The 25,931-nt window shown below is 44.0% G+C and overlaps 1 protein-coding gene across 4 annotated transcripts in view; it reads left to right on the forward strand.

The window, feature by feature from the left end:
- Positions 1–15,141: 15,141 nt before the first annotated feature.
- Hycc1 (hyccin PI4KA lipid kinase complex subunit 1) overlaps positions 15,142–25,931 on the forward strand; it is a 70,992-nt gene continuing 60,202 nt past the window's right edge. For 2 of the 4 annotated variants that reach the window (XM_021662133.2, XM_060373870.1), the window contains exon 1: positions 15,142–15,334. Coding sequence is in view for 2 of the 4 variants with exons in the window: in XM_060373871.1 (XP_060229854.1) it covers positions 15,935–16,104 (170 nt within the window). In the remaining 2 variants the exon portion in view is untranslated. Of the gene's footprint in view, positions 15,335–15,751; positions 16,105–25,931 lie in introns of those variants that run through there. The other 2 variants (XM_060373871.1, XM_060373872.1) reach the window with 1 other exon arrangement.

Here is a 25,931-nt window from a genome sequence, read left to right on the forward strand (position 1 = left end):
CTACCCAGGAGTCACAGTTTATAGTATTTCCCAACCCTGACCGTCACCTCTCTCCTCACCAGGGTCTCCATAGGGGCACCTAGGCTCTTGGGGTAGCAAGGCACAAACTCAAGCTATTTTTCTTTAAAAAGAAAAAAAAATGAGTATGTGGTGTGGGGGAAGGCAAAATATGTTTCAAGCAGAGTTTTAGTCTGTAGCCTAAGCCAGCCTGGAACTCTCTGGGTAAAGCAACCTGGCCTCAGACTTGCAATAATTGTCTTGCCCCAGCCTCTGAAGTCACGCAATCCCGGGCCTGAATCATGCTGGCTGGCTCACATAGTTTTTCTTTTGCTGTTCCTCTTTTTCCTTTGAAGTTTTTTTTTTTTTTTTTTTTTTTTTTAATGCTCTGAAAGCTTCCAGTTTTTGTCTCCACGACTGCAAACTCACTACCAACCTTCTGCAACTTCAGCATTTCTAGTTTCAGAGATCACGGGAGCTTCTGGTCAGATCCGGCATGTGTGTGATTGACGGTTAGCTTCTCAAATCCCCCGGCTCCCAGATGATTAAGAGCTCCCCATCTGCAGTCGCTGCCTGGAAGGGGGTGGGGAGAAGAAGAGGGCATAATGAGGAAGGCTAGGACCAGAAATGGAAAATGTAAATTTCAGCAGAGAAATGAAAACTTGGCACAGCCCTTCTGAGAAACTGCCAACTCCTGACTGAACCCAAAATGTATTTATATTAAAGTAATGGATCACATCTATCTTGGGATACAAACGGGAGGGAGAACTTGGAAACTGCTGCCTTAATCTGGTTTCATTTTGTAATCACATCCAATAATTCTGGTTAGAGGAGGTGTGGAGAGGGAGAGAGTGGCCTTTGGAAGCTGCACCCTGCAGCTCGGCCCTTCCTGATAGTCAAATAACTCAGCCATTTCCATGCCTGGGTTTCTTTGGTGTCTGTGTGAGGCTGTGCCACCCTCGGCTGCTGCCTGAATGATTCCAGGTGGGAAACAATAGTGGAAGTAATAGAAAGGGGGAAATTTTAATTCTGTGTACTTTTCTCTCTCTCAAGCAATTACAGTTCTCCAGACCTCATAACTCTCTGATAAGAAACGTCAAGTTGTGTGTACACACACACACTGGGTGGCTATGGGGCGCTGCAGTTCATAGCTTTCCTTTTCAAGGGGAGCTTTTTGTGTCACTCAGAGTCCTGGTAGGAGACATAGTTCCCCACCTGATTGCATCAGTTGTAGGCTCAGAGGGTTAATGTGGCACGTGCACAATGTGCAATAACTAAATCAAGGGAATTAGCATAGCTATCATTAACATTATCATTTCATTCTAAACATTCGAAATCTAATTATCTTTAAATAAGCATATAAGCATATATTAAATAATCATATATATATATGTGTATCATTGAACATCAGAGCTTATTCCTCCCTGTATCCTGACTGTAACATTGTACCCCTGCAGTCCCCCACCCCCAGCATTTTCACATTTCTCTTATTGCTGTCTAGTAACCAATAACCAGCTCCAGTGCTCTCGAGGTCTGTGATATTAATTCATCACATTACACATATAAAGGAAATCAGGTGGCATTTGCCTTTCTGTGTTGTATTTATTTCGTGTACTATTATCCCAAGTTCATTTGTGTTATTGTAAGTGACAGGATGTTGTAACTTATAAAGGCTGAATGGCGCCTTGTGTGTGTGCATGCACTCTCTCTATTCTCTCTTGGACACAGTTTTAACCCATTCACTGGTGGATAGACATTTCATTAGATTCCACTGCTTTCCAACTTGTAGAGGTTAGGGCATAGTTCGGGGAGGGAGCTAGGATGTTAAGATGGCCAAGGGCAAGCAGTAGTTGGGGCTCTTCTGGTAGGCCAAGGTATCACGGGGAGGAAAGATGCTACCAGGGACGGCCTCATGGGAGCTGCCCTTGGAGATGCAGGACTCCGATGCAGGAAGGAGGCAGAGGACAAATACCATGATTCATTGTTCTCCTGTAATAAAACAGCACAGTCTGTAATTTTCAATGGACAGAAATTTACTGGCTCATATTAGTTGAGGCTGGGAAGTTCAATGTCAAGGCCGGACAGATTGGAGATTTGGGTCCCAAGGTAATGCCTAGAATGTGTTTTCACACAGCAGGAGTTGGAAGGGCAGCAAAGGCAAAAGAGTCTCACGACCTAATGACCTCCAAGGCCAACCTACCTCATTCCCGCCTCATTAGGAATTAGTTTTGAACAAATGAATTTTAAAAAGGACACAACATTTGCATCAAAGTACCTGCTCTTACTCCCTCTTCTGCAGGCCTCAGTTCTCTGCAAAGTTCTGTCGCTGGCCAAAGCCAGATGGAAATGAGAGCAAAGGAACCCAAGAGCCTTGCAGGAGCAGAGTGAGCATCTCTGAGAGGTCAAGGAGCTTCCCTAACGTTTTGCCACACTTCTAACCTCTCCAAGAAATTCTGAGCCAAACCCCTGACTGTCAACCGAGGAGCTGAGTCCAGTCCCCTCATTGTATAGATGAGAAAGCTTGGATGTTCACAGCATGAGAGATGTGTTCAAGGCCTCACTTGTGATGTCTTGACAGTTTATTCTGCTCCCTGACTTCGCCTTCAATCCTTCTAGGTCTCCTTATGTCCGTATTTGTCCTCAAAGTCCACTCTCCCGGATTCCCTGTTTCCCAGAGAAGAAAAAAACAGAGATAAAGATTTTTCCTCTTCAAGCAGACACATGCTCCTATCACTGGGTGATTTGTGTGAATCAAGGCCGCTTCCCCAGTTCCTGCCAACATGACAGCACACAAATCCCACAGAGATCACTTGGATATGATCTGGTTGTCTTCCTCCAAAAGTTTATGTGTTAATGTCTTTGTCCCCAAGTTAGTCCTTTTAAGGGGGACCAGGGTCATTATGGTGTTTGGCTTAGTAAGAGGAGCTTAGGTCATCATGCATGTGAGGCAATTCTGGCAGTTGTCATGAGACAGTTGTAAAAGGAACACAGCTGCATCATCCCTCCCATTGTCTTTGCTCCTGGTTTGACGCAAGTACTTGCTCCCACCTGCCCTTGTCATTGCTAGCTGTGCCAAGAGGCAGTGTTGCCAGGGGTCAGGTGCAGCATGAAAACTGGCGCAGTGCCATTTGTACTTCAAACTTCCAAATCTGTGAGCAAACGAACCCCAACTTCTGAAGTAGCCTGAGTCACGTATTCAATTTGGTGCTACAAATCTGACCAACACAAGCCTATCTATTACTTCTTGGTACAGCTGGCGACATTGGAAAAACTGGCTCACCATGAGCGATCAATATGATTCATCTAAGTGTTCCCAGATGTGCCGTATGGCAATTTGAATGGGTGCCTAAGGAAGCCAAAATGTTGGTTTTAGTAGGGCTGGTCCCAGCTCAGGCTGCCCAAGGGAAAAAAAGGATCTCTAGGTTGCAAGGCTGGCTGTAGGGGAAAGTGGGAAATGGATGACTTCTGTGGGGACTTCTTGCTCACCTCCTTCCAAGTTCCCTTTCTCCCTTTTTAGAACATCCCTTCCCCAGCCTGGAGCCATTATCCTGCCTCCTCACACATGATTCCATACTTCAGGCTGCCCTTGGCTTCCTGCTCAGTCAAGGTCTGCCTGTCCTCGTGATTCTCCTTTCAGTGAGATTTCAGCAGGGAACTCTACACAGAGGTGAGGTTAACTGTGGGCCTTTGCTTAGTGTGCAGGGACATACGGTCTCTTCCATTCTCGTTCCTAGCTGGTCTCATTTCCACACTGGCCTCATCTCAGACTGGTCGGTTGGTCTTAGATGGACTATTTATACACTATGCTCAGCCTTGTAATAGAAGCGGCATAGAGCGGCCCTGCTGTTATCACCTCTCTGTTGAGATGCCCTGGAATTCATGACAAGCCTCCCCTCGGTGTCTCCCCATCACCTCTACACAAAACTACTAGGTGGGATTCAAGGCCAAAGTAAACTGTGTTTACTGGGGGTAAGCCCTGTGTTACCGGGGGTTACCAGGGTTACCAGGGTTACCGGGGTCTGCTCTCACTGTCAAACAGCTTGTTCTGGCTGAATCATTGACAGCAAGGTCTTCCCGGGTCACTCTTATTCACAGTACCACCCAACACTTCAACTTTCTCTTGCCTATGAGACCCAACGTTATTGGTGACACCATTAATTGACATCCTGTTTTCGTGACTGACACCTCAGGTTTTGCTAACTGCTGTCATCTACGCTTTCAGAGCTGTAAGGTTTGAAAATCCATCTGTTTTTCACTCTCCGTACTCCACTCCATCCCTCCCCTGCTGCCTTCACCCTTGCTAGGGCATTCTTCTCTTGGAATCGCTTTCTACACAATGTCCATGATAACATACCATGGAGCTTAACCAGTGCTGACCAGGAGCGGCCACCCAGCTCAGAAAAAAAGTGCTCAGAGGCACTGAGTGTGGCAGGCATCAAACCCATGTGGGCTGTGACTCACCATTGGGACTTAGTAAATGATTGCTGCTTCTGAATCTAAATGTTGCCGGGCAGTGGTTGCCAATAAAACCGGCAGGCAGAGAGTACTTTAAAACAGCATAGCATGGAAAGGTAGAAATTAGTCATCAAGGAAATGCAAATTAAACCCGCAATGAGATGGTGCTACACACCCACCCAGATAGCTAGCATTTAAAAGACTGATACTTCAAATATTGGCAAGAATGTGGAACAACTGGAATTCTCATATTTCACTGTGGGTGTGTAAAAGGTATAGGTATAGCAATTTGGCAAAATCATGTAAAGGAGAGATTGTGCTGATCCTACACCCAGCGTTTCCACTCCTGGCTGTGAACTATGGGAGTGCATGTACTGTGTACCAGAGGCATGTACAGGAACGCTCCCAACAATGTTCTCTGTCATAGTCCCTTCCTCCACAACCAGAAACCACTCCAGTGTTCCTCAAGTGGCCCAACAAGCCAAAGCATATCATATAGGAAAACATCATGCAGCAATGAAAATGCATAAACTAGAACTACAAAAAACATAGGGAGTCTGTAAACACAATATTGAGAGATGAAGCCAGAGCCGAAAGTCTAAATTCCATATGATTCCACTTCATGGAATTTAACAGGCATAGTAAAGTGATCTGTGGAGGAGGGAGGGCGGGAATAGTGCTTGGGACTAGTGCAGAGTGTCCCTTCTGATAATATTGAGCTAATATATTTTTGGCCTTTTATTTTTATTTTTTAGATTTATTTTATGTATTTGAATGCTCTATCTGCATGTACACCTTAGTGTCAGAAGAGGGCAGCAGATCACATTGTAGGTGGTTCTGAGCCACCATGTGGGTGCTGGGAATTGAACTCAGGACCTCTGGAAGAGCAGCAGGTGCTCTTAGCCACTGAGCCATCTCTTCAGCCTAGTTTTTCAATTTTTTAATGTAGTCCCACTGCTTTCCCCAGGGCTTTGTTTTTTAACTTTTCAGCTGCCTGTAGTCTGTGGTAGCCTGAAAATAGTAAATGGGGGATTCTAGAAATAAGAAACTATAAGTTTTACCTTGGGGACCATTTTGAACAGCACAATCAAATCTCATGCTGATCTACTTGTTGCCACCCACAACAGAAAGCATGTTTGCCCAGCACCTGCCCATTTGTTCTAGTAGCTTTCTTCCTTAGACTCTGGACTGTTTCAGTATCGTAAGATTGTGTTCAAGCAACCTTCATTTCATTCAGTAACCCTCATTGTGCAAATGTAATGGCAATTTTATTACAGCATATTGCTATAATTATTCTTTCATTAGATTATTGTTGTTCATCTTTTCATTTGACTAATTTATAAGTTAGACTTTATCATAAGCATACAGGTACTGAGAGAGAAAAAAACCCATAGTATGTATAGGGTTTCATACAATGCCTATATATATCCAGGCATGGGGGAGGTATACATCCTCTATCAGGAAGCAGGGGATTACTGTATTTTAATTTTTAAGATGTTTTTGTTGTTTTTATGTGCGTGGGTGCTTTAATTGCTTGTTTGTCTGTGTAGCACATGCATGCAGTATCCCCAGAGGACAGAGGAGGGAGTCAGATCTCCCGGAACTTGAGTTACAGAAGGTTGTGAGCAGCCATGTGGGTGCTGGGAATCGAACCTGGGTCCTCTGAAAGAGCAGGCAGTGCTCTTGACCTCTACGCCATCTCTCTAGACCTTGCATTCCAGTTTTAAAAGGTCACAACGGCAGCACTAGTGGGGCTGTCCCAGCTCCACACAGCCTGCCTCACCTTGATGGTTTGCTTCAATAGTCTTGGCTTTTCTCAGCCTCAGGTCATCTCTTCCCGTCCATAGTCTCCAGAGCTCTTTAGCACCATCCTAATTGCAGATCTCTGTACTCCTCTTTGCCCTCCCCATTTTCTTTCCAATATTCATTCGTAAGGATAACCAGCGAATCTTTGTTAAGCTTTTGACAGCTGATAAATCTAATATACTGCAAAAACAAAATCCTTGAGTGACTTTAAGGCTTAGAGCTATGGTCTAGCCTACAGGGGCCGAGGTTTTGAGGATGGCACAGAGGAGCTAGCCAGATCATGTCTGTACTGGGGTAAGAAGAGAAAGTAAAAGATTATGTGCTTCGGCTATGCCAGCATAGAGGGCTGAAAGAGACTATGTGGTGCTCCCTAGGTCACTTCTACAGATGGAAAAAGAAATGGAAGCCAGCTTGTTGTAACTGAACACGTGGCGATGTTCTGCTCTGTTGTGGACACTTACTTGGCATAAATATTAGGGTGTGGTGGTGATGACCAAGCAGATGAGAGGGAAATTAAATCGCAGAAGTATTATTCACTCGGTGGACTCCCTTGACCTTTAGAAACCAGAAGCAGCGGGCTGCCGGAGCTGCAGGAGGGTGCTCCTCATCTTGCTCTCCCGTTCATTCCTCTCCGTGCAGCTGGACTTGTGGTCTCAGAGTCACCCACCCTGCTTGTGCTTGTCCGGTTGCTTTGGGAATAGCATAGAACTCATCAAGGCAACCAAAGACGTGTGTTCCCTGCTGGCTCTGCTCTCTAATGGAGGGCTCAACCCATGGGGAATGCTTTTTTGGAGATCTTCACAGTAACACACAACGAGACAGGAAACCGAACATGCTCGCAGTGCGTTGTTCTCATGAACAGTGAGTGGCGGGAAACGGGACACCTCACGTTTCCCAACGCTTCCCCTGTGCATGTGGAGGCAAGTGTGCAAATCTGAAAAGAAACCATAAACCAAACTAAGACAGGGGAAGAAGACTGCTACCATTTCATGTGCTCCTTTAATTTACATTTCTGAACTTCCTCTGTGGGCCACACATTTTACTATTGCAGGGGACCCAAAGATGACAAACCGCAGCTCAACTTCCTCTGGGCAGTCATTGTTCATCACATTTCGCAACGTGTTTTCTGTTCTCTGGGTTTCCATGTGGCAGTGCAAACTGACATACAGGTTCACAGTTCTACACTGAACCTTCTACAGTCAGGCCCTTTGCTTGTTTGCATCAATGAGAGCTTCCCTGTAGGATTCAGGAGTATCTTGGTTGGTTGGTTGGTTGGTTGGTTGGTTGGTTGGTTGGTTGTCGGCATCCTCCTCCCTTCTCTCCCTCCTTCTCCTCCTTCTTCTCTGAGACAAGGTTTCTCTGTGTATAACCCTGGCTGTCCTGGAACTTGTTCTGTTGGCTAGGCTGAACTCTTGAACTCACAGCGATCCTCATGCCTCTTCCTCTAGAGCGCTGGGATTAAAGGTGTGCACATCACACCTGGCAGGGGTACCTTTTAGAGAAGTTTGAATGATACATTGGTGGAGAGTGAAAAGGAGGAATGCTGACGTTCATTTAGGAAGAATTAACAACCAGCATTGTAGTCTGATTTTGCCTCTTCTTAAATAATTTGTACTTCCTCTTATTTGATTGTAAAACTTAACGACGAGGGCTGGGAAGATGGCTCAGTGGTTAAGAATGCATACTGCTCTGGCACTGAGTTCTAGTTCCCACACCCATAGGCGGCCCACAGCAACCTGTAACTCCAGCTTTGGGGCACCCACTGCCCCCAGGGGCACCTCCATACACATGCACATAGCCTCCCACAGACATGCACATACATGTAGACACATAATTAAGAATAAAAAAAAGACTTAATGTATTATAGGACATGTAGGAAAATGAAAGCACACAGAGAAGAAAACAAAGGTCATGATTTCTCCATGTTTATGCAATACTGGTCTGTTTTCTTGTTAAACTGCAACCTTGTCATTTATAAAGCTTCCTATCTCTCTAAGGTGATGAAGAAAATGTCTTTAACCAGATCAGAAATATTTTCAAATATATTATTTGTGAAAGAGACATGATAATCCTCTTCGAACAATAATTCTTCCTGAAGACATTGGCTAATGTGACGTCTTGGGAGATAACATGGGTATTTTCACTTTCAGTTACCTGAGAGAAGCAGTTAGCATTGGAGTCTCTGCCTTTTCTTTATGGCTTGCCAATAAGTGTGACCCAGGTTAGCTCCATTACTAAAAGATAAGAGGAGGCACTTTTCCCCTTCAAATTCCTGTAATGACGGTTTAATTTACGAGTGCTTGCTGCCCTGAAGTTTAACCCAGCAAATGCTCTGCCATTGAACTGCATCCTAGCACAGGTCTTTTCCCTTTAAGATTTGGAGTTCGTTCCCTTTTTTCCAGGGATATTATTTCTAGAAGAGTGTAAACCAAACTTGAAGGGTAAATTCTCTTCGCAAAATGAGATCCATCCAGCTTCTTTTGCTTTATCCACCTGAGGAGAGAGGAACACCCAGTTTCCCCTCCTTCACACCATGACACAGATCATTTTCACGATCCCCAGTGTCTGGGGCTTTTCTGCACCAGCAAAAAAGCTGGTGCAGAAAAAAAAAAGCCCTGCAGCAACTACCAGCTGAGCATCTCCCAATACACTTCACTCTGACTCTTTCTATCTGGAGATAGAATTTGATCCCAGATAACAGTAAAAAGTTTAGGCCTCCAAAATTTCTGATCATCAGACTTAATTTTGGAGTTCTCATAACCTCTTCTTTAGGCTTGACTAATTTGCTTTGAAAGCCTCACTGAACTCAGGGAAACAACATTAATATGACTATGCCTTCTAGCTTCCCAAGCACACAGATAAGCAGGTAGACACAGGGGCGCATGCTCGAGGACTGGAAGTGTCTCCAGGGCAGGAGCCTCTGTCCCTATGCTATCAGGTGCACCACCCTTCTGCGTGTGTGTGAGTTTCGACATCAGCAAGCCTCTGCATGTTCAGCTGTCCAGACTTCCCCAAAGCCTACCCTTTGGGGTTTTCAAGGGAATCTGTTGCATAAGCATGACTGAAGCATGGACAGTCACGTAGAAGTGTGATTGGACAGCAAGGCATGATCTAATGCTAACAGACTGAGTGGGGGAAACCCAGCAAAGCCTGTCTGTTCGGCTTCTTCTGGCTTCTCTGCGCAGCATTCTTTTCTCCTGCGTGTAGGAGAGCAAGCTTCTGAAATGAGGGGAGGGGTCTAAGGATCTGCTCTCGGTCAGGGAATGTGGCCAGCTCTAAGACTGAAAAGAGGGGAAGATTAAAGATCTCTTCTAGTTTGTATGGCCCACCTTTGGGAGAAAAGGGAGCAGGTGAAATGAAAGCCAGAAGAGGGTCAGAAGGATTTTGCTGAAGGCCGTGGCAGAGTCCTAGAGTACCCCAACAGTACAACAAGAGATTTTCCTTCTCCCTTATCCCTCTCACGTCATCTCAAAGCTGCTTTAGAAACCAAAGTCAAAAAGAGAAAAACCAGGGTTATGACAGTTATGAACCAGGAATGAGAACAAACCCCCAACTGTGTCTCATATCACAGCCCACAATTCTGGAAATCTTACTGGTTTCTACAGAAGCAAAAGACAGGATGAGTTGTGTTGAACGCTGTAGGTGATGGAGATGGGAATCTTACGGGAACAGCTGTAGCTGGCCCTCCCAGATGTGGATTGCAAACACGTGGGCGTGTGTGTAGAGTGATTCGATGCAGCTGTAGGAAAAAAGACTGTCTCGTTGTCCCGGGATAAAGGTTTTAGGTGCCCCCATCTTTGTGATGGTGACTTGCGTGGTCTCTGTCATCTACGCTCTCTGCTGCATCACTGTGTTTGTTAGCTTGTCCCTCTCCTGGCTTCCGAAGCCTTTACTCCCTGATGTTTTAGCTCTAGCCTCCACTGTGTGATTGATTTTTTTTTTTTTTCTTCTTCCAATTGTCAATCCAAGTTCTCAAAAGGTATAGCAGGTACATTGCTGCTGCTGTGCGGTGTTCCTATAGGGCCACCTCACAAGCTTTGCTGCCCTGGGCTATGTGTTCTATGAAGTGGGTCATATGGGACTCTGGTCCAGCATCGGAAACTGCAAAGCTCCTGAAAGACCGTTTAGGCACATTGGGATCTTAGATTGTAATATTGTAAAACTGTTGAAACAGAGCTTAGACATAATTTTTACCGTTTGTTTTTTTTTTTTGTTTTTGTTTGTTTGTTTGTTTGTTTTTTTGTTTGTTTGTTTGGTGATTTTAGACAGTCCTTCACGTTGTAGCCCCTGCTGACCTGGTACTCGCTGTGTAGGTTTTGAGTTGTGGCAGTTCTGCTTTAGCCCTGCCTCCCCCACCCCGTGCTAGGGTATAGCTAGCTGTGCACCACCGTGCTTAACTTTCCCACATTTTTCCAAATAAAATTCTTTCTTTTCATTAAAAAGTCAGGTTATTGTCTTGCTTGGTAGCAACTTTAATAGAAATACATTTTAGATAACTCTTAGAGTTGCTGGGATTTAGTATATCACAGGGAAGGTGTTCCACTGGCCTTCTCATAGACTTATTTCCAGTATGGTAAAGCCACCTTAACAGCTGATGTGGACTTGACCTCACAGACACAGAGACTTGCAAAGACGGGCAGGAAGGGCTTGGAATATGATGACTTTTCTAAAGCAGTTTAAAAGCATTTCCCCTTTAAGACAGAATGTTCTCCTAGGCTTTTCCCCCTCTGCTGTTTTGCTACTAAAATATAAATGGCTCTGTGTAGCAGCTGACTTATTATTAGACTCTTATTATTAGGAGTTAATGTGTACAAGTTGTGATAGAAAGTAGAGGGCAGACAGGAACGTGTTTCTTGGTTTGATTCTGACTTAGAGGAAGACTTATGCTGACTTTATATTAGTTTAGGACTGTAGAACAGGAAGCGAAGGCCGGCAGCAAAACATTTCCTGTCTTCCTGAAGGAAGAAAACAAATTTATTTAAAGTATACTTAGACTTCAGTGTCTCTCCAGTCAATCCATCCACACAGCCTGGATTTAGCCTTAGAAAAATGTTCCAATGTCATAGCTTTGGCCCCATCCCTGCTCCCCAGTTTTCTGATTGGGTGGTTGAACATTAGTGTTTTGGGGAAGCATCCTGAGTGGTTCCAGTGAGTAGGCAGAGAGAAGACAAAGAATAATGTCTTCCTGAACACTTGTGCTTGTACTCGGGGTACTCTGTCCACAGCCACAAGGCCAGGCTGCAGCCAGCCTTACTGCATCCAATGCCCTCCGAACGTTGCTTGTGCTGGCCACTTCCGTTATTTTTCCAGGCATGCCAAGAGTTTCCTTCCCAGACCTTTTTTCCTGATTCAGATTCCTACCATTTTTTTTTTCTTTCAAGTCCCAGTTCAGCTGATACCTCCTCCACGAAGCCTTCCCTCAACATCTTCGGCTAGAGGGCTCGCTCCTCTGCCGGAACAATGAATGAATTGTGTACTGCCTTGTGCCATCTCATTGACTGTTGCATCAAAAGGTTAACCATTAACTCAGCACATTTGTTACCCAGCTATCTGTGCTACCACAGGTTTCTAACAGTCAGTTGTGTGTGTGGCGAATCAAGTGGCTGTACAGTCTAGGAAGCTAACATTTCCTCCCCGATTCCATAGGTGGCGCTCAGGTCTTTGGCTATTGGAATCTTGCCTTGGTCCTGTCTTTCCTGCCACCCGGTGCTCTGGCTTTTGAAATCAGGCCAACACATCAGTGACCAACACGGCCAATGGCCAGGGAAACTGATTGTGTGAGCATCTTGTGCATATCTTGTTTATCTATTTTATGACTCAGTTGAGTCTTTGGAGTTCCTCCTCTCTCTGGACCTTCACTCCCCTCCCTATTCCCTAGGACATGAAAGCAGAATTTAACTTTACAGGCTTTGACTGTGTGTTCTCTACGAGGTCAGTGTGTAATACATTCTCAGGATCTTCCTGTCCCTGTGCCTTGGGGCTACACACTCCCCCTCAGCACATTCTATCCCAGGGTAACAGAAAAGATCACGCCATTCTCTGCCAGAAACTGGGCGGATCCGGTAAGATTCCCAGCAAAGGGAATAGACTCACGCTACTGTTTTTGAATTCTTTAGGGGAGAGGGTATAGGATGTCTCTGTGTAGCCCAGGTTCTACTGGAACTCACTGTGTAGACCGGGCTGGCCTTGATCTCAGAGATCTGCCTACCTCTAGCTCCTGAGCGCTGGGATTAAAGGCGTGTACCACCCTGCTTGGCTTGTGTTCCTACCCTCTATGTGAAGCGGCATTGTGTCAGCCATGTTATTTATTTTAAAGTGCTGTTGAGCTGGACATGGGAGTGGGCTTCTGGAGCAGAGGCAGGAGGCAAGATCAAGGCTACACGGAGACTATGTTTCATAAAAACCCCAAACAAATACGTCTACCCCACACTTATGATGGTTTTTCATTGCCCATAGAGTAAAATATAAACTCGAGTGGTCCAACCCAGGCTTTATTAAATTTTTATTAAAACTGGAGTTCCTGGTATGGCATAGTGGCTTACTGGTTAAAGGCACACAAGCTTGACCACCTGACTTTGATCTCTGCAGCTCACATAAAGATGGAAAGGGAGAAGCAGCTACATAAAAACAAAAGAACAAAAAACAACCATCTCCTCAGACATGCTACAGCACATGTACACCTATACTCTTCTCTCTCTCTCTCTTTCTCTCTCTCTCACCAATAAATGCCCAGTTCCCTAATCATGCCATTTCCCAAGTGCTCAACAGCCACATTTACTGAGTTGTTGCCATTTTGGATGATACAACAGAGACCACTTCCAACGCTGTAGATGTCACCGTGAATGGTGCTGGTGTAAATATGTTATAGCAGTCATATAGGCTTTTCATCGTTCTATCGCAGTGTTTGCTGTAGGCTAGTTTCTGACTTCTCATCTTTCGCCTGCCTCGCTCATTCCTGCATTCCCTGACCACTCTGCCCTTCCACAACTCTGACTTTGGACATGCTGCTCCCTTTCTGAAATGACCCTTGACTTAAAACTTTTTTTGGGATGGGATCCTGAACGTGGGGCCTAGCACATACTAGCAGATGCTCAATGGCTGAATTTTACCCTCTGCCCTTTAAAAAAAATTACATTGCTGGGCTCTTACTGAGTTGTCCAGGCTGGCCTCAAACTTGTGATCCTTCTGCCTCTCCTTCTCCAGTAGCTGAGAGCAGAGGCATGTGCCTTCATCTCAGATCGGCTCATCTTTTCAGATGCAGTGGAGACATCTCTGGAGTTTCTTCATTTTTCTTGCCTAGTATTCTTTCCTCCCATTGAACATGGTTCTGTTGGCTTTAACACCGTCTTTTATTGTTATTTCTTATATATCCAACTATGCCTTTAGAGGAATAATCCTGTTTTAGCAACGTGCTTAATAAAACCGAAAATGGTTTATTGATGCCTCTTTGATAATAAGTAACACATTATTTATGTGCTTGTAATCTCTTTGGCATGTTTTAAGAAGTTGCTTAGAGCCAAGTGATGGTGGTACATGTCTTTAATCCCAGCACTCAGGAGGCAGAAGCAAGTGGATCCCTGAGTTTGAGGCCAGCCTGGTCTACAGAGTGAGTTCTAGGACAGCCAGGACTACATAGAGAAACCCTGTCTCAAAAAAACAAAACAACAAAAAAAAGTTGCTTAGTGTTTTGGGAGAATGTTTTTCATATCTAGCCTTAAGTTAGAATGGCTTCCTGTCTTCCATGTTGTAGGTTTGCTCCCTGCCCCTCACCCCACACACACTTCTTCCAATTCAATCAGATTAGAGTCGAGAGAGGGGAGTTTGAGTTTGGAACATATGCAGTAGCTGGCTCACAGGGGTCAGTTTCCAGTCCTAATATATAATATGTAGGAGAAAAGTAGGTATGGAATATGAAAAATAACTTAAGGGAAAATGGGGAATATATTTGAAATTCTTTCTCAAGAAAAAGATGAATTTATTTAATGAGTATATATGTATACCTGAGTGTATGTATGTAGGGTCCGGTAAGTGAGCCAAGCTGCCCTGGAACTGGAGTGACAGGCAGCCGTGAGCCCTGATGTGGGTGTTGGGAACTGAACCCCATCATCTGGAAAATCAGTGAGTGCTTTTAAGCCCTGAGCCAATTCTCCATTCCCCTTTAGACCAGTAAGTATTTTTAAATTTGTGTGTATTTGTGTGTCTGTGTGTGTTATGTGCACATGTGTACGGATGACTGCAGAGGCCAGAAGATGGCATCTGGCCCACTGACACTCGAGTTAGAGATGGTTGTGAGTACCACCATCAACTTCCACGTGGGTGCAAGAGCAGTATTTTTAACCCCTAAGCCATCTCAAATCCCACGTTTGAAAATTTCAAAACTAAGGCCAAAAGCAATGATCATAACAAAAGGGAAGAAATTTCACTGCTCTTTCCCCAAAACGTACATCAGATCCTCCCTCTCAGAAGATCTGATCAAATTTTTGGTGTACTCTTGTGAAATGATTTAATTGAGTAATTAAATATCAGCCTTTTTTTTTCTGATTACGTTTTACAGCATCTGGTAATATTTCAATTCTTCTGAGAAGGCCATAAGCTCTAAAGGGCTTAGGGAGAGCCTGAGACCGTCACTGATCATCACCGCTTAGCGGCCACCACAAACCCCTACGGTCCCTCAGCTCGGCTGGGCGTTCCCGGATCACCGCCCTTCCCTCAGGCCACGCCCACCCAGGCCTCCCTCCCGCCTAAGTCCCGACAGCTGCGGATTCTCATTGGTGGAGAAGTTGTTCTGGTCCCACCCCCAGGGCCCAGCGATAGGCTGGCCCGGCGTGGGGCGGTGGTGGTTGGCTGCCTGGAGACGGGTCCCTGGCGGTGCCTGTCAGAGAGGCTGGCGGCGGCGGCGGCAGTCGGGGCTGGCTTGTCCGTCAGAGAGAGGAGGGAAGATGGCTCGCCCGGACCCGTGCTGCTAGGAGGCGAGGGGCGGGCGGCGCGGCTGCCGGCGGAGCGCGGGCGCCCGGTGGCCGTGGTGGCCGCGGTCGCGAGGCGAGGCGAGGCCGCGGTGGGTCCCGGAGCTGCTCTGGTGAGTCCCCCGCGAGCCGCGAGCCGGCCCCAGGGGCGCCGGGAGACCGAGAACTTTCTTCGGTCTGGGAGGAGCGGGGCCGGGGCAGCGGCGGGCGGAGGGGGGAGGACTTCGTCCTGGGGCGGCGGCCGGGGGCGGGTAACGGCTCCCGCGCGAGGCGGGGCGGCCCGGGGACCCCACGATGCCCCCGGGGGACGGGGCTCGGCTCTCGGGCGGGGCGGTGAGCTGGGGGCGCCCCGGGGTCGGCCCAGCGCGGAGACCACCGTGGCCTACGGACGCCGCTCCCTCGTCCCCACCGCCCAGCGTCCGGCCCCCGCGGCCCACGCGGGATCCGCAGACCTGGTCGGTGCTCTTCAGAGCCGTGCTCGCCCGGGTCTCGAGTCCCGCGGGGCTGGGGGTTCCGAGTACCGGCTGGGTCTGCCCGTCACCCGAGGAGCACCGCTTCTGCCCGCGCCGCCATGGACCCCGGACCCTGGAGTTGTGCCTCTTCTGAGGCTGCCGCGACCACGCTAGAGAATCGTCGGGGTTTCCGCTAAACGGTTTTTTTGGTTTTTTTTTTCCCCTTGTCTTGTCTTTTCAACGAAAACACCCCAAGTTTGCATGCTTCGGCAAAACTGGATGTCCGCTTTGCCGCGTGCACGTGGTGCTTTGTACCTTTGGAGTTTAGACGTTCCTGAAGGATTTAAATTTGGCCCTAGTGGTTTTGCACTGCACGGCAACGGTTCTGGGAGAAAACGTTCTAGCACGCGGGCCGCGGCTGCGCTGCGCAGGTAGGGGGAGCGCTGCTACCTCTTAGAGACCGCTATGGGCTGCATGCGGGGTGATAGCGGCCTTTTGTAAAGTGGGTGTCCTTCGGTTTTGGAGGAGATGTGCCAAACCTGCGGTTCATGCAACACGTTGCAGTTTGAGATTTTCAGTTTTTAAACTTTTATCTACGCAAACCGTTAAGATTAGCGTAACCTTGAAGCAATGCGATAGTTTTGGGAGGTGTGTTTTCCTAAGACCGACCTGCTGCCAACAGCACCAGCCCTTCCTCTGTCATTTGCGAGCACTTTTGCCCTTTAGGTGAGTACATTTTAGGTTCACAGGATGAATTTTTGTACTACGTCTTGAAGCACAGGGATGGATAAGAAAGAAAAAAGGCTGCTTTGTCAGGAATAGCATCAAAGGCAAATATTCAGATAATCGCATCACTTTAAGGGGTGAGGGGGAAGCCCTGTGTGTATTAAAAAAACAGATTCTACAATTGTCTCATTTTACGGTCATTTAATTTAACATTATTTCCAGAAACAGATTAGAAATCCTGTTAGTAATCAGTACCAGCAGTCTCTATATGAACGCCAGTGGGGAATGAATTGGGTCAGTGCACACTTCCTGTTGTCTTTGCTTTTGAAAATTAAAAAAAAAAAAAAAAGTGTGTTGTGCGTTTGGTATATACATGAGTGCATGTAATTGCAATGGCCCCAAGATCAGTCAGTTGTCCCCTTCCACATTGTGGGTACCTGTCCTATCTGGTCATCAGGCTTGGTGAAAGTGCCTTTACCATTTGAACCATATTAAAGACTCTGTTCTTCCTTTTTCTAGTTTTTTGTTTGTTTTTGATTTTATAAAATCTCCTTTGGTTGCATTTTTAAAGAATGGTGTGATTTTGACAATAAGTTTAAATATATCTTGTAGTTCATTTTTATTCAGCATCCCATTGCCTACTATTTATTTTATAATCAAGCCTAAGAAATCATCACAGGTGACTTAAGGCTATGGCTTAGAAACCAGTTAGCAGATTCCTAGTGGCAATAAAGTAGAGATGTGTGAGTGAGGCTTTTCAAGAAAACTGAAGTAAAAAGGGAAAGTGCTGGCTATGGAATAGCACTTCTCTATCTTGGACACACATACATAATCTTTTGCAGAACTTAAAATTTTTTTACTCTCAGAAGGAACCCTGCAACACACACATCCTTTTGTCAGTGAGGGCAGTATAGGCTCTACAGATCAGCATTTATTTAAACAAGAACTTTCTGAAGTATAATTGGCATGTAGTAAACCACACATATTTCAGTTGTGCCATTTGATGCTTACTGTGTTTATATTTGTAAAGTCATTACCACAATTAAAGTAATAAACATTACCTCCTAAAATTTGTTTGTATCCTTTGTAATCTTTTCTTCCAATTTCCAGGGAACACTTACTGTCTGTTGGTCGAGGATGCTTACCTGTAAAAGTTTAAAACTTTAAAAATACTGGTTTCCTAGATAATTCTATCATGTTGAAAAGCTGTTTCAGGGGCTGGAGAAATGGCTCAGTGATTTAGAGTGCTTGTTCATGCGGAGGACTCAGTTTGTTCCCATCACCTGCAAGGTTGTTCATAGTCGTCCATGACTCCAGTTCCAGGAGATCTGACCTTCAAAGGCACCAGGCACGCATGTCGTTCACACATACATATGTAAGCAAAACACTCAAACGCACAAAATAAATCTTTTCTAAAATGCCCACTGCAGTAGAACATAGATTGCAACAATTTAATGTTTGTTTGCATAGGTGATGAAGAAAGAAGACTCCAGGTAAAACATTTGTGGGTTTAAGGGGTTGTTGGCAGGGGGAGGGGTGAGGTAATTATTCAAACTTAGTCCTTGGGAAGCTGGAGAAAAGGTTGACCAGTAAGAAGGACCTTTCTGGAAACAATATCTCTAACAAGGAACAAGATAATAAAGACAGTGTATTTCTTTGCTATAATTGTTGGTGTTGTCAATAGTACCAAGACTGGTTTCCTGACGTGCTTTTTAAAGATCCTCAAAAAAGCTAAAAGAGCATCCAAATATTGTGAGAGCAGATAGATGTTCTTCAGAAAAACACCTTCTGTGGAGCCTGAGAGCCCTAGCATCGCTATGGAATGCATTGTTGGTTTTATTTGGGGTGGGGTGGGGTGGGAATTAGCAGTTTGTTGCTTATTTTTGAAAGCCAAGTGCTGCCAGGCAGTCTTTTTAGTCCTCCAGAGTTAGGCTGCCTATCTGAATGGAGAAAAGAGAACATTTCGCAGTTGAAAATCCTGTTAAAACTGTCTATGGGTGCCTCGCCCTAATTAATGCATCTCAACACGACCTCCTCCTATGAATTAGAGCACATCATGGAAGAGAGGTAGAAAGATTGGTAAGAGTCATAGGACAGCTAGAATGTATGCTGTGAGACAGTATCTTCTGTATGTGACAGAAATGTATGGACCAGGAAGTCACAACAGTATGGCTTCCTAAGCCAGAGCAAAGGATGATTGTACCAATTGACTTGTCATTGTGGATGGGGGAATTCCCTTGAGGCTTCTTTCAGGAAAGGAGAGCTGCAGGTGATTAATCGATGCTTGAGAGAGGGGGAATCAGTTTTCCCCAGGGATGAGCCCTGTGATAGGCTAGCCAATCTCAAGAAACCAGCCCTCAATGCACAAGAATAAGAATGCCTTTGTGGTTTCACAGTCAGATAATCAAAATTTTCATTTCTGATCTGTTAAAACAATGATCTTTTGTCCTTTTTTTGAGTTGAGATATTAAATCTGATCACGTGCCCTCAGAATGTGTGTTGAGATGACCGTGTGTTTTGTTTTAACCTGTTGATTGGTGGCTGTGTTAGACTTCTTAGTAAATTTTGGTGCTCTTCTGGTGGTGGGGGAGGGAGGGTAAAGGCATCTTGATAGTGTCTTGTTTCTGAAGTATATGAGAAAGACCTCATACTTTGTAATGCATTGTTTTCTGCATACAAAGAAAGCACCCAGGCAGAAGACATGAAGGGATTTTCTTTCTCTCACTCTGGCCATCTCTCCCCTGGGGGGTTTGAAACAGTTTGTTGTAAAAATGTGTAGGTCTTCCTTGCAGTTTGTAGGGATCTCAAATGGATTTAAGTACTCTAAATAATTTAATTGTACAGTAATACTTTAATTGCATGAAATAAGGGTTACCATTCCTATTTTACAGTTAAAGTCTGAGACTCAGATCTTAAGTCTCAGTTAAAGTATAGAGAGTTGAAACCCAATTCTTGTCTAAAATCACAGCTCCTATTGTCTGTGTGGTATATGCTCCTGTAGGCTAGATGTCAACATTGGTTGACTTCTTTAGTCATGCTCTGTCATTCTTTGAGTCAGGGTCTCTTGCTGACCCTGCAGTTAGTCAATTAGGCTAGACTAGCTGGCCAGCAAAGCCCTAGTGATCCTCCTGGCTCCACTTCTCCAGCACTGAGAGAGCAGGCATGCCAGCCTTTACTTGGGTATGCTGGGCACACACCAGGTCTTCATGCTTGTACAGTAAACACTTGACCAAGTGAGCCATCTCCCAGGTCCCTGTAATTTACATCAGCTCCCTAGCATTTTCCTGATTTGACACTTTTTGCTTTTATTATTACTAAAAACAAATATAATCACTTATTTGAAATTTTATTCTTTTTCCTCTTCATATAATTACATTTTTGATACCCCTATTGTGATTATTACTGGTCTCTTCTGTGCTGATGTTGTCTCTTCTGTAACTTTAATAAGTATTGCCTAATACGGTGATAGTAGTAGATGACTCTTAAGTAGGGTGAGGTGAGATGGGGAACTTAAAACTGATATTTATAAAGCGTACACAATATACTTAACAATTTAAAATTTGTTCCCAGGCTTAAATTAAAACTTAGGAGCCAGACTTGTTGGGTCCCAGGATTAATTTGCACTCCCAAGTCCTGTTTATGTGTTGTAAAGAATGTTATGGTAAAAGTACTGTATGTAAGAGATCTACAAGTATGGAAAACATAGTATTTTTCCACTGTAGTCCAAATGTCTGTTCTCTTTGAGCTTTGTGTCAGGGTAGCATTCAGTAGTAAATGTTAAGTTTGTTTGGTGTTTTCCTGAACAATGAGTCTTTTGAGCATTTGATGAACATTAGTTGTTTCTCTTCTAACGCTAAGAATTCAGTCATTTGTATTTGACTTAGTAAACAGTGTTCCTAAACAGAATTCTTAAATTTATACTATGAAAATCATGTTAAAGTTTCAGCTAATGGAGGATCTATATTTATTTTTGTTTATCTGTGTACAGGCCAGGCACTATCGAAAATGTCTGTAGTTAGCTCTCTGGAGCTGAGGTGGGAGATAGTACATGGGCCTATGAGACTGGCCTGGGCATCATACTGAGACCCTGTCTTGAATCAAAAAGAATAGAGTAATGTAATGTGTGTGGTAGGAAATTGAAGAGAAGAATGTAAGCTTTAAATGCACTTAAATTGGGCAAACAATTTTGAACTCATCTGCTGAAATAGAAATGAGGAGTTTCTTGATTCTGATCAACACCCACATACTGTCCATCCCTTGGGCTATAGAAAGTTGCCACTCTGAGATCTCTGAACTTGCTAGATGTACTACTTATTCTTTTACTCCACATTCTGAGGTTCATAGTTACTTGTTAGTTGGTAGGTGATACAGGTAGAGTAGCAGGCAGAGAGACAGCATAGTCCTCCAAGCAGCACACAGTCATCAGAAGAGCAGAGACCATTCTGGGAAAGTCTGAAGCATGAAGTTGTTCTTGCTAAGGGAATGGAGAGGAAGGTGGCAGTGGCTTAGAAATGAGTGGAGCAATGAGCAGCACCTAAAACATACAAGTGGAACAGACTTAAATATATGTAGGAAACACAGAACAGTCACATGGATTATAAAAACTGGAGTGTCTGTGAGGTCAAGAGAAGTTCAGCGTGGAAGAAAGACACTTGATGCGAACCTAAAGGATGAACTGGGAGGAGGAGCTGGGTGGTCATCTGTCTATAGGGCTGGGGAGAGTTCATGATGAGGACCAAAGTTAGCTGGTTCCGGGTCAGTTAAGGGAGCAACTGATGGCAAGCAGCTGAAGGCAGTAACTGAGGCTGCTACATCACAAAGTCGGTTCAGAATGAATGAGGATGGGAGTAGCATTGGAATTGGAAGAGCTGGTCTTCCGACACTGTAAAATGCTAAAACGCATTTCAGTTGTTCAAATGGGAAGTTTCTTGTTATCTCACATCTGTTCTTGAGTATCTACCAGTGTGTCAGTTTATTAGTACTGAGGTTATTAATTTTAAGTACCCGTGTTTGTGGTGTACATGTATATGTATGCTCCCATGACAATGCTAAATTGAGAATATTTTAAAAAGGACCATCCAACAAAGACTAAGAGAAATAAGAGTAAAACTTGTTATTTTCACCATGAGTGCTACAAAAGTGTTCTATAATATTATATCACTCCGTATAAAGGCCAGCATCATTATGGGAATAAAGCTGAATTGGCCGTAAGACAGCAATCAGGGCAGACATTCTCCATGTCACCATCCTATAAAGTTTCTAAGAGCTAATTGTAATATAATGTGATTTATTGAATTGGAATTTCACCAGTCACTGAATTAATTATTGGTAAAAGATCCAAGTAGGGTTTTTTTTTTTTTGTAATTTTTATAAAACACTTCCTTCAGAAACAACACATAGTTGAAAAAGAAATGCTTAAAATACTTTCGAGATTAACAGTCCTTATAGGACTTTCAAGTACTTTGGGTGGAGCCAAGATAAACACTTTTGCTGTGCCAATTTTAGCTTCCTAATCAGTCATAAAACAACATCTAGGGTACATTTTGTTATATTAGTATGACTTAATATCATTGGAGACTATTTTAAAAATTATTTTATAGTTCTTCTTCTTCAGCGTCTACTAAACTAAATTGACTGCTCTGTCAGCCAATGTAGCCACAGTGCTTTGATTACCATAACTTTAAAGAAAAATAAACATCTGTATTAATGAGTCCCACCACAAGTTTCTGACTGGAATGATCTCTTGTCTCCTGTCTTCTACTGGCGTGGTAGAGACTGAATCCAGGGTGAGGCCTCCTATATGCTAGGCAGGTGCTGTGCATTGTCAGCCTGGATGTGTTGCATTTTAAAATGATGTCTTGTTAAGTAGGCATTACTGCCATTACCAGTATTTGCTTGCATTTTTCTCATGGTTATCTCCTCATTGCTCACCATTTTCCACTGAACATCTGGGGCTCCACTGGCCAACTTCTCTAATGGTTGAATCCCATTCCAGCTTATTAAAGGGCGGTGACTCACTCCAAGGCATCTACCCACAAGTTAATTGGAATTTGGGTCTCTTGGCATTTCTCTCTTGCTTTGTCCCTAGCAGTGACAACTGCCACTTAAAATGCAAAAAGCTTTAAGAAAGAAAAACACAACTGTGCTTTGGCGAGTGTATTTTTGTATGCTGTCATGTTTGGGAAAGAGAAAGGAAGGGCTGTGAGTGAGAGCAAAATGATTGAAACATATTTGCCTTGTGTTTTCCTTTATATTCTTGAACCTATATAAATAATTGGTTTTTATTGTTTTAGTTCATCGCTTACACCGTGATTCATCTTGATTTACTTCAAAAGGGATTAAGGAACACTTCTGCTGTTTTAGGTTTACTTCTCTCCACTAATAGAGTGTGACTCCCTTAGGTCAGCTACAATGTCATATCCTTTTTTTTGGCAAGTAGGACATAGTGGACGTTTAATAGATATGAATGAGTGGGTGTTATTTAAGCATTAGTACAAGAGAAGAGGAGCCAGGTTGGTTCGTGGCTCTGGTTTGATTATGTCTGCAGAGCTGTTGTGGGCTGACTTGTGTCGTCCCCCCACACCAAATATATGCGAAAGTCCTAACTCCTAGCTCCTTCAATAAAACTGGTGATAGAATCTTTACACAGGTAATTAAGTGAAAGTAAGGCCATTAAGGTGGTTACTAATCCAATATGACCAGAGTCCTTGAAAGAACTAGAACTTGGGACATGACAGTTAAAGATCCACAGAATGTGGAGGCAGCAGCCACCTACATTCGGAAGGAGGCAGAGCCCTTTCTCCTGGCTCTCAGCAGGAACCCTCCTTGAGCTCAGACTCCAGCCTGGAGCACCTTGAGAATGTAAATGCCTGTGTTTAATTTATCCAGTCTGGGCTACTTTGTTACTACAGCCTAGGAAATAATGTAGACGGCTTCTATGCTTGTATGCAGCAACATCTCAAAGCCTTCATTTGCTTATTCCAAAGAAACAGATTTCCCAGCTTAATGTCTAAACCTCCCCACATTTTATGTTTCCTCTAGGCAAGATGTGGGAGAGAAATGGGATAGCTGTTTTTGCCTCCTCTGCCAGTTCCCCGATACAGTACCACAGTGGCAAGCTGCTAAATTCTTAGTTTGATCAAGTTTGTTTGGTTGGACCAAGAGAAAGAGTTTATGGGCTTTTGTGTTCTTAAGGATGCAAGAGCCGCTACCGACAGACCTGGTTGGGTTTTCAAGGTAGACAATTTAAGACCGAATGCAGTGCTTTCTGGGATGAAGTTAATTCGAGCTAATTGCATTACAGCTGCAGCTCGATATTATCTGCTTTATAATGCCCTTGTTACAGCCAGCAGACGTGGCACAGTGTGTCTTTTGGCTCCTGCTCATCTCTTTGATGCTTGTGATACCCTCTGGTCTCCAACCACACTGAGTTGCCACAGCCATGTCAGCATTTTTTTTTATTGCATGCTTTAGCTATGTGCTATGTAAATCTGTAATTTTTTTACTACCTTTTTTTTTGTTTTAAAATTAAGTCATATTCAAATGGAGCTGTATTTAGTCAGATTTTACAGATTCTTTGCTGAAAACCTAGTTTTGAATATGTACAAAGGAGTTCTTTTCATCATGTGGAGGCAGTTTACCAGAGTTCTGAAAGTGAATTTCATTAACTGCAGAATGGAATAAAAGTCTTGGTCCCCGAGTGGAGCAAACTTGTGTATGTCATTTTGCAAAGGAAAAACAGCAACTCTGACTTGTGAGAACGTAAGACTTCTCTCTTGATTTGGCATAAACTTGGTCGTAACTTGTGCATCTTTGGCGCACCCTCACCACAGCTATGTGAACAGCCTGGTAAATACTACTGATGTATTTTATTATTATTTGATGCTAAGAATTGAACCTAAAGCTGCTCACTTTGTAAGCTCGTGCAAGCACACATGCCACCAGTGAGCTCTATTCTAAGTAATGATGCAGTTTCTTTAGGCTGTTTCCTTTCTTTTGTTTCCAACTGAGGAAAATACTAAAACCAAGACTTTCTCCCAAATCATATCCGGATAAGTGGCAGATCTGAGTCTTATTTGAAGACCTCCCCTCCAGTTCTCTGCCATGTCCTTTCTGCAGTCCTCTTGTTCTCAGTTTAATTGCCATGAGCAGATCTCTCCACCCGCCCTCTCTTTTTCCTTCCTCCCCTCCTTAATGAAACAAAATAACCACGTCATTTAGTACACTTGTAATCCTAGCACTTGGGAAGCTGAGTCAGAAGAAATGGGAATTCTAGTTTTAGCCTGGCCTATGTAGGGGCTCTGACTAAAGGATAACTAAAATAAGGCTGGATGTAGTTGTTTACGCCTGTAAATCTCAGCGCTCAGGAGGCTGAGGCAAGAGATTTGGTGTGTTTAAGGCCAGCCTGAACCTGATAGAGAACTAAAGGCCGGCTGGACCTCACAGCAATCAGAAGTGTTTATGAGGTTATTCTGTTAAGCCAAAACAGTAAAGAAGTTTGCAAAATTATGAAACAACGCCACTCATCTCAATATCATTGTTTTATATTGACATGGAGTGGGCTCAACATTTTATTTTTAAGTGTATACTTAAATACGCTTTTAAAACTATAAATATCAGAATATATAAGTAGAAATTTCAGTAAACCTTTTTTTTTTTTCTGAGACCGGGTTTCTCTGTGCAGCCCTGGCTATCCTAGACTTGTTTTGTAGACCAGACTGGCCTTGAACTCACAATAATCTGCCTGCCTCTGCCTCCCTGAGTGCTGGGCCATCGTGCCTGGTTTCAACAAACTTTTTAAAAAGGGCAACATTTTTTGTGTTTTAGATAGGGTTCTCCTGACAAGTTCTAGGATTACATGCGTGTACTAACATGCCAGGAAAACACTCAAACACACACACATGAGCGCACACATACAGGCACACACGGAGATCATAATCTAATCATGCTGCTAAGCACTTAGAATTATCCTGCCACAAAATGGCGGTATCCCTTCGACTGATTTTCTCCTCACTTACCTCTCCCTCTCCCACCCTCATCGTCTCCTTCAGGACAGAGAGCAGAGCTTACTGTCTTTTTGCCAATAGTGCGAAAGAATAGAAAAGCCTTGCATTATACTCAGTACACAAGTGCCGGCTTGTTGAATTATTAATGTTGCAATTTAAATAGATAGTAATATTGAATTTTGCAAATATAAAAATATGACATGTATTAATCCTTAACATGATCTCCCTGTCTGTTTGTTTTTGCCTGTTCGTAGCCTCTTTCTTTGTTCCCACACCGGGGCTGCCAGCCTATAGTCTGCATAAGCTGCGTGAGCTTGACGGGGGTTGAATGCCTGAACTGTCAACCTGAGGCTCTGGTCTAGTGAATAATGAAAAGCATTCCTAATCACTGGGCTGCTTACTATGCATTTACATGACAATCATGTCAGTGAGCACTCTGCAGAGAATTTTTGTAGTTCAATTTCTTTTTACAGCAGCCTCTTAAAATCTGTCAGCAGCCTTTAAGATTTTTGTGTCTTAGTCATTGG

This window comes from Meriones unguiculatus, chromosome 21 (genome assembly GCF_030254825.1).
Source record: "Meriones unguiculatus strain TT.TT164.6M chromosome 21, Bangor_MerUng_6.1, whole genome shotgun sequence".
Classification (NCBI taxonomy): domain Eukaryota; kingdom Metazoa; phylum Chordata; class Mammalia; order Rodentia; family Muridae; genus Meriones; species Meriones unguiculatus.